Below are 9,527 nucleotides of genomic sequence, written 5' to 3' on the forward strand. Positions count from 1 at the left end.
ACGCCCAGGGCTGACCCAGTCCTTTGCCCAGGTTCTCCTTCAGTGATTCAGGCTGTGGCTCAACAGTTACCACACATATATTAACTATAATATCAGCGCTTTTACAAATTAAGTTAATAGCTTATAATCAAAGTAGAATCAAGAAAAAATGCATTTAATTTGTTAAGATGCTATAGCTCAGATGACTATTTTAAAATTGCTCTTATATAATGTGACCTGAACAAATATATACTGAATAAAGCCAATGGGCTTTATTGTATGTACTGAAAAGCAGGATATTTCAATCCCTTTAGGCCATGCACATTCTATGCATGTTTCTTCCTCTTCAGCTGGGAGATATTTAGTTACATACTGCTATATTTACCGCACAGTATATACATACTGTATATTGTACCACAGTTCATTCTGTCAGTCATGGGAGTTTCTCATAAGATACATGTACTACTTGAAGCATTACTTACATGGGCTTGGAAAATTATAAAAGTATTCAGTTTGCATTTGAGATGCAATTACTTTCAAAAATAAGTCATTATTTCCCTCCTGTATACATTGTTCTCTTACAAGAACGTTCTTTATGTTGCTTTCAAGGCTTTCAGTTTTAAGTGGATCCAAACACATAGAAACTTGTTCAGTCATTTTGGAAACGGAAGTTACATAACGCTGTGTTTTCTTACTGATCTAGCTTCATGGCTTCTCTGTGTATCTGACACTAAGCTCAAAATTTATCCAATAATGTAAGTAATATAGGTTACTGATTTCATAATCTGCAATCTGTACAACTCAGTGTGATAGTACAATAGGCAGCACGCTAGGCATCTTAGTGGTTAGCTTCATACTAAAAGTTCCCCATCAAATCCTAAGAGAAGTGTGTCCTGCATTTTAGCACTACTTTAGAACACAAAACCAGCATAAAATAAATGGTACCACTCTGATGAAGCCAAGGCCTTTTTTTCATTCCAAATAATCAGATTGTAAAGGATTTATTACACTGGCAACATCCACCCTGTATGTATGCTTTTACCAGACCAGGCAAAATCCCCATATGACACTCTTTCCAGGTTATTCCTCTTCATCATCACAGCTTTCACTGTACAGACACACTCCCACTACTCAAATGAACACAATGCTCACTGTGCCAGGAGCAGCCCTGCAGCTGCAGCCTAGGCACTGCTGTCTATGTACAGTTGCAAAACTGTTGTGGGTCTCAGGATATAGAGTATAAATGTACCTAAAGAAATGCATTAAACTAGAAACAACAAGACAAACCCACAAATATTACCGTGAAAACAGAGTAAACTGCTGAAGCACAGTATATAAAAAAAAAACAAAGCACCCCTGGTTCAGGGACCCCTGAAAACCCTCCAAAGGCCAGTGTGCGCTCCAACCGCCATAACGGTGGCCTTTCACAGTGCGCTCGCTTGCTTGCCCGGCCCCGCGGGCACCACCCTTCCCGCGCGAGGCGGTCCCTTTAAACGGCGCGCACGCTGCGGCGCTACCATTGGCCCGGGTGGCTCAACAACAACAGCGCGCGCCAAACTGAAGAGGGCGATTGGCCACGCCTTCTCCTCCTCGTCCCACCCACTCTCTCGCGGCGGGCCAATCAGTGAGGGAGTGAATTGCTGCGCGGGGGGGCGGACCCATAGCCTGAGAGCCCACTCAGTTTCGAATTCTGCCAGTGGGCCGGGCGCCGGCCCAATGGGGCTAAAGAGGAGTGGCCGAGTCCTGTCTGGGCTCCGCCTTCAAGGGGGTGGGTGGTCAAGCTTCTCGCAGTGCTATTGGCTGGTGCGAGCTGCCGCTCCGTGACGCCAGAGCAGGGCTCGGTGATTGGCTACGCCCAGGCGCGAAACGTAACGCGGGAAAATCCCGGGCTCAGTGCGGGTGTGGAGGGGTTGCTGCGTTGGAGACAGCGGTACCTCTTTGCGCGTCGCTGAGACCGAGCTGAGATTGGGGTCGGTGCCGCTTCGTAAAGGTGCGGGGGTGCCGTGGCTTTCGCGATGGCTGGGGGCTGCCGTTGACTGCGCGGGTACGCTCGGGGGTGGCCGTGGAAAGAGAGAAGGTGCCGACAGTTGGCGATGAGCGACTGAGGCGCTGCCGGGCGGTGCCAAGCAGGGAGCTCCTTGTCTCTCCACCCGTTCCTGCGGCGCGGGCGAGCAGTGCTCCCCGCGCCCTCAGTCCCTTTCCCGCAGCAGCCATGTCGGAGCGGCCGCTGGGCCCACCAGTGGTCCTTTGCCAGGATTCGCCCAAGCGTGTCCTGGTGTCGGTGATCAAGACCACTCCAATCAAGCCGTCCCAGCGGCGGGACGGCGAGGAGCCAGTGTCCGCTCCGCCCGTTCCCACTAGCCCCGGCTTCAGTGACTTCATGGTATACCCGTGGCGCTGGGGCGAGAATGCGCACAACGTCACTCTCAGCCCCGGCGGGCCCGCCGCCGCCCCCGTCCCCTCGCCCGTCCAGCAGCCCTGCAGCGCGGTGGCAGGAGATCCCACCCGGGACGATGAGGAGTCTGGCAGCCCGAGCGGCGGTGGACGGCACCAGCACCTAAAGGTAAGCACCGCGACAATGGAGAGGGCCCGGGCGGCGGGGGGGTGCCGGCGGAATTAAAGGGTGTCCCCGGCCGCCGCCCCTCCCCCGCCTCGCCTCCTAACCGGAGATTTAAAATGAGATCACTTCCTGCAGTATCGCGCGCGCTTCGGGGCCACCACCCGTGGAGGCGGGGCCATCGGGTTGTCTCTCAGCAGGGCCGTCCCGAACAGTTGTGCTGACAGGAGTGACGGCCGCAGCGTCACGCGCTGTGGGAGCTGCTGCTACCTGCTGAGGCCACCTTCCCCGCCCGCTGCCGTGGGTGGTGGGGCCTTGCTTCCATGCTCATCTCCTCTGGATCACTCTGCTGAGGGTAGAGGAATTCGTAGGGGTGGGGGCACCTCATGGGATTTTCTATAGAGCTTGGCTAAGAGCTAAACTATTGGAACTCCAACGTCCCTAAGTTACCCTATGTCGCTAACTTAAGATAGCTATAGGAAAGGTGCTGCTTGTGAAGATGGCTTCTCGTTTAGCTTTGTTTCTGGCTTCTGGGGAAGCGCAGTCCTCCAACATCCTGCTTCTTTTTTCACAGGATGGCTTACGGCGTGGCCGGCCAAGAGCAGACACAGTCCGTGAGCTGATAAATGAAGGAGAGCACTCCTCTAGCAGGATCCGTTGTAACATCTGCAACAGGGTATTTCCAAGAGAGAAGTCGCTGCAGGCACACAAACGCACACACACTGGTAAGTGAAGAGGGAACAGGTGACATGGGCATGTGACCAAGAAGCTGAGGAGGAAAAAATAAACATCTCAGTCATCAGCTTGTGAATGTAATGGTTAAACCAGTCGTGCTTCTTTCCTATGCTTGTTCGTGCAAGCAAGGAAAAGTCTTCTTTTGTGTCCTTCCTTTGTGACAGATGATATAGTGGCAGTTTGACTATAGCATTGGAAGCACTTATTGTGAGTTCTTTATCTCCTCCTTTCACAGATCCTCTTAGAGGGAGAGCACTTCTTAAGCTTGGCATGCTGTTCTTGGTAGGATTTGTTTTAGTCTTATTCCCTCTGCTGAGACTTCTGTTTTGTTCTTGTTTGCACACTTTTCAAATAGTGATCAACTGAAGTTGAAGAGGAGGAGGAATTATTTAAAAATGGCTGCTAACTTTTACAGTGTAGTACTGGGTAGCTTAAGATTGAGGAATAACAGCTTTACAGTTATCTCTCCTAGCATCTACTTGTTTCAGATTCACTTTATGTAGCACAGGTAATCACTGTTAATTTACAGATCTGTGCATACAGAGAAGTTCTAGAGGTAACATGATTAAATTAAGATCCAGGATCAACTTATTCATTACCAAGACAAACTAGAAGCAGAAGAGAAATTTTTTTAAGTACTTATTTTTTTCCTCTTTGAATTGTAATTTTTCACTTTTGCAAAGGAATGTGAACTATGATACTAGATACAAATGTAATCAGCGGTTGAGTGGAAAAACAAAAAGCTTGGCTCCTTACAGTTTTGGGTTTTTTTTCTGACTCAAGCATATAAGGCAAATCTAGCTACTAATCTTAAGCACAAGTTTCCTTGTCCTCTTAAGGGTTTCATTTCATGTGCTGGAATTAGTTATTGAACTTGTTTGTTAAATATGAATGACTTAATTGAGCTGAACTTACCATGGTGTTACTCTTTTGACTTAGTAAGTCATTGTTACCTTTGTTTTGTCATCTTTCTGAGCAGTGCTGGCATGGGGCTTTTTTGCACAGTACCATGCAATCCGATTCTCTTCAGGCAGGAAGAAGATGCCTATTATTTATCTCAGTTCTTTTCATTGCTGTTTGCATGGAGAAGTCATTTTTAATGGATGGTTGAAAACTTCTGTAGCAGGATTAAGTTTTCCATGTTACCTTCTCTTTGCCATTAAAACTTTTTTCAAGCAGTCTACTTAATAGTAAGACACTTCTGCAACTTCTTACATTGATATATTCTTAACCTCCATTACTTTACTCTAGTTAAGTCCATGTTAATGATAATACATATGTGGTTACAACTTGAGTTACATTTCTTACCTATTTATTGGTACTTTTTATGTTTCTTGCTCTGTAGGCACATATTTTCACAGGACAAAGCTTATGTAATGCTGTGTAAGAAGCTTAAGTTAAAAACAAACAAAAAAACCAACACAGAAAATCATTTCAGTGTTTCCCTTGGGGGTTGGGAGAAAAGGTATTATCCAGCAACACTGAATATCTGGAGGTAAAAGCTGAGCTCTGCTGTCTGGTACACTGAGGCTCTTTGAGTACACACTAGTGTCTGAGTATGTTAATGGAGAGTTTGCATGTATAAATCTCAAGCTGAAATTGATCACTGCACTAGAACTCTTTCTATTCAGCTTGTCTCCGCTTTTTTATTCAGCTTTCACAAATCTGTTCTGTTGTTATTTTTAAGGTGAAAGACCTTATTTGTGTGACTATCCAGATTGCGGGAAAGCTTTTGTTCAGAGTGGGCAGCTCAAAACTCACCAGCGTCTCCACACGGGGGAGAAACCTTTTGTCTGCTCAGAGAATGGTGAGCCATCAAATAATAACTTGTGGCTTTCAGAATCGAGGGCCATCCAATACTAAAAATGTATATGCATTCATATTGCAGCAATCTATCAAAGCTTTGGATCTTAACTTTGAAGGAGATAGTAGAGAAGAGAGGAGCTAGAATCATCTGCATAATGATGCAAACTTGTATCTAAAAATTGCCTGTGTTGTTATGTAAATTGCAATACTGTTGTCAGTTGATCATAAAATACAGAATGATTGGGCATGTTATTACTCTTGCATATAAAAGTTGCTGTTTTCTAAACCTCGCTTTTTGTATAGCGAAGAAGGCTGGATTCAGCAGCATCTGTATTGTAATGATACTATGCTTACATGGTGGTTGACTGCTTTCTGTCACAAGTTTTTCGTTGTCATTTTGTGCTTTTTAAGGCTGTTTGAGCCGATTCACACATGCAAACCGCCACTGCCCCAAACATCCATATGCCCGGCTGAAGAGGGAAGAGCTCACTGACAGACTGAATAAAAAAGAGACGGCTGACAATAAAGCTGTGGCTGAGTGGCTAGCAAAGTAAGTTTCTTTAGACAGCAATAAACGTCCCGAAAAACCAACTAGCAAAGAACAAACTAGAAGTGGTATGCCTCTAGCGTTATTCAGTCCAGTCTTTCCTCTAAGACTCAAGAAATCCAGTTTAAGGCAAGATTCCTCACAAGACTTTTTTTTCTCTGCTTCATTGTTTCTTTGCTTGAACACCTGCTAATACCTTGCTAGTTAGTGACGATAATTGGCTACAGTCTTCCTACCGAATTTGCATTTATATGAGGATCAAGAATAGGGTATGTATGAGTAGTCTGCTGAGAATACCATGTGACAGCATGATATATCGCAGATGCTGTTGGGTACTTCACATTTAAAATGTCTAATAAAGGTTTCTTACAGCTTGAATACTACCATTATAAGATCTGAAAGATAAAACTAAATGCAATGCTTGGTCATATACAAGGTAATAAAAAAAAAATAAAAAGGTATTTTGCCAGTTTTGAATGGTTGTTAGATATGCTAAACATATTTTAAAAAGCATTCCTCATGTTTCACTTTGTAGGTACTGGGAGACTAGAGAACAGCGTGCTCCTGCTTTGAAAAGTAAAACAATCCAGAAGACTGATCAGGAACAGCAGGACCCAATGGAATATCTTCAGTCTGATGAAGAAGATGATGAAGACAAAAATAGTGCTCACTCAGCTGCTCGCCGCCGCCTCCAGGAACAGCGTGAACGAATGCATGGTGCTTTGGCTCTAATTGAGCTTGCAAACCTAGCTGTGGCACCGCTGCGACAGTAGATACATATGGAATTTGCCTATACAAAATGTATATTTCCTGGTGGCACTTAACCAATTAGATCCTGGACATAAGCTAAGCACCTTATTTGCTTGTTATAGGCTGCTATTCTGTAGAATTTATGAAGAATGTTGTTGCTCCATGACATGGGGTAGGAGAATTGCACTTTTTGTAAGGTTAAAGATAGTTATAAAGTTTCTAAGTATTTTTGTAAATAGGGGACTGCATAATGCGGGGTTAAAGTTCATGTGGGAAGCTAGATTTTTGCAAGGTTAATTCATTTGAAGCAGTTTTCATAGGAAGCACTTTCTGAACAGCGTTTATGATTAGTAGGATGTTATGGTACATGTGGCCAAAGAAGGCTGACAAAAAGAAAAGTATTTATCTGAACTATTTAAGCAAATTTATATTAAGTGGTAGGTCTGAAGATACTGTAAGCACCAATTAAAAATATTTTTCTAATGTCAGTGCATTTTTTCTTTACCTTGTGTCACTGAGGTAGAAGGCTAAGCTTAGTTATTGTGACTTGTAGAGGGGAAGAAATTGCTTCATGCAGATAAACTGTAGTCACAGTCTTCACTGTGACTGCTCAAGGTATGAGGCTCGACTTTGTTATTTTACATTTTCTGATTTGATCTCAGCAGAATCTCTTGGTAGCACTTGTTATACCTAACCCATGATGTTAGGAACTTTTGCACATTGTTGGTTTTATCTGAAAATGATTAGTCTTGCAAATTCTAGACAAAGGTAAAGAATTGGTGATATTTTTTCAGATGTCTTTGGACCCTGTAATGATTTGGCACTTGTTTTTGTTAATAAGGGGGTATTTACAGGGTGTTGTGGTTGTAGTAAACTATTCTAGATCTCTTATTAGAAAACACTAAGTTTTAAAGTTCTTGCTTTTACATGTTTATTAGCACATAGAAGCCCCTGTACTTTGTGCATAAAGCCACCTTATTGCTTTACTTAAGGATAACATGCCAATTTTGTGTTCACTAACTTTAGCACAGCTATCAATTTCTGCAACACTGCAGAAAAATATTCACTATACAACTAGAAAATAGGCTTCCAAAGATAGTTACAAGTGTGTTAACAGTGTGATTTCATGTATTTCCCAAATCAATGAAGTTACAGAACGCTGCTTAGTAAATTCAAATGCTGATATAAAATGTTTAGTGAAATATCTTGTTACTTGTTGAATGTTGTATACTTGGGAATACCATTGTGTCCTGGTAATCTTTTCCTATATTTTGCTTGGAAGACAACCGGAGAATCATGATATGCTAACAGTGGTTTTGAAAGTGAACTTGTTTTTCTTTTTTGCAGTTGAGCTACTGCTTTAGGGGATATTAAACATTTTCTGTCCTGCTTGCTCTTAACTCTCCCTTCCCTCTGAAGGTCAGAAAATTCAGATGAGAAGGGAAGCCACTTTCCCTCTTGTTTAAATGAGAGGAAAATTTTACCAAGCACTAGCAACAAACTGACTAGATGCCTACTGATTTTCCAGAGCAGTAGTTTCTTTTTACATCAGAAAACTGTGACTGTTGAATTATGGTCTTTGTTAATCTCTTGTGGTAGAAAATCCTATTAACTTAGTTTGTTTATCATTATGTTTTGATTCATTTGACTTAAAAAGTCATTGGATATTTAAAAAAAAAAAAAAGAGCATATGGAATGTAATTAGTTTTGTACTAGTCATATGGCTTAACTTATGTTTTCAATTCCTAAACTCAGCTGTCATCAGGTTCATGTAAGTTTTTTGAGCTTAAAAATATGTAATTGTTCATACTCATTCCTGGTGCCTGAGCCTATGAAAATTGGGTAACTCAGGGTACAGATTTTTAATTCTTCAAATAATATGATATTAACTGTTCAGTTTGCAAAGAGCCTGATCCCAAATACACCCTCAGCATAAATCTGTTTTTTCTGATTTGTAACCCAGAATTGCTTCTGAGTAGTATTTCACAGGACATCCAATTGTGACTGCCAGCCAGTTGCAGAATAAAGTAAAAACTTCAATAGATGACTTTTTTTTTTTCTCCTCCAGTCAGCTGTAGTGCTTTGGTCAACTTGAAGAGTATTTCTTTCAGTATAAGTATGCTGAATTCTACTTAGATGCTTAGACAAAATTCAAATATTTCAAACTGTTTAGTGTTGTGACAAGTTACTGGTAAAGTATCAAGTTAAATTGAGATGTGGAAGATTGCAAAGAAGTGATTACATTGAAGAAATATTGAAGATTACTGTTTGGCATGAGTTAACAACAAAACAGTGAATGTGTTGTCACTTCAATACTTGCTTTGAATAAAAGTTTGGTTTAATTTTCAAGTTCAGTCAATGTGTGTGCTGTTTTAGTTTTTCCATTCTCCCTCCTCTGCAACCAGCCTGACGTCACAAAACAGAGTTGGTTATTTCTCCCGATTGTTGAAATTTTACATATGTTCACCTAGAGCACGTTGTGAGTCCCTTCCATCCCTACTACTTGTCCTGTCCTACACTCCCTCACACTTGACAAAATATTGAGAAGTTTTGAAAATAAAGCCCAGGTCAATTGTGTTGAGGCCAGCCCCCAGCAGCTAAGCGGGCTAGAGAGCAGCTGGATATGGATCTGTGGTGACTCACAGCTGTGTTTGGTTGGCTGCTTTTAACGTTTCAGTCCGAGCATGTGTGGTTCTAGACGCTGGAATTCGCATGTGTTCGTACAGAACTCTTCCTTGAGGAGACTGGTTTAAAATTAAGGAAGTGGATGTCACACTTTCACACGAGCAGTACTTTGTTGAAGTGACGGCACGGGCGCGCTATATCGCGCTAAGGAGCGAGGAGATTCGTCGCCCCGCGAAGCCGACCGGGATGCGGGCAGAGCTCCTCGGCGCCTCATCCGTCCCGGCCGTCCCCGCGCCACCAGGGGGCGCCCTGTAGGCCTTCCTGCCGGGTTAGGCCGCGGCGATTGTCAGTGAGTTGGGCGGGTGGGGTTTCGCCCGCTGCCGCCCGAGATGAGCAGCCGGGGGGAGCCTCCTTGGCGCTACCCAGGGTGCTTTCGGCCATTTTCTACTGAACGTGCTCATTCTTCATAGCGTTGATGAACAAGGGCCTGCTCAGCGCCTACAGTGAAGAACGACTGTCGCGCAACCT

General features: G+C 43.4%; 1 protein-coding gene across 1 annotated transcript; it reads left to right on the forward strand.

Annotated features, from left to right (window-relative positions):
* The first annotated feature begins 1,868 nt into the window (after positions 1 to 1,868).
* ZNF367 (zinc finger protein 367) lies at positions 1,869 to 8,728 on the forward strand. Its single transcript, XM_052701221.1, has 5 exons — positions 1,869 to 2,542; positions 3,111 to 3,261; positions 4,959 to 5,078; positions 5,489 to 5,627; positions 6,160 to 8,728. Exons 1-5 carry the CDS (start codon positions 2,192 to 2,194, stop codon positions 6,395 to 6,397), a joined length of 999 nt encoding a protein of 332 aa, XP_052557181.1. The 5' UTR covers positions 1,869 to 2,191; the 3' UTR covers positions 6,398 to 8,728.
* Positions 8,729 to 9,527: the final 799 nt, after the last annotated feature.

This window comes from Tympanuchus pallidicinctus, unplaced genomic scaffold, assembly GCF_026119805.1.
Source record: "Tympanuchus pallidicinctus isolate F22 unplaced genomic scaffold, pur_lepc_1.0 scaffold4, whole genome shotgun sequence".
NCBI classification, from domain to species: Eukaryota; Metazoa; Chordata; class Aves; order Galliformes; family Phasianidae; genus Tympanuchus; species Tympanuchus pallidicinctus.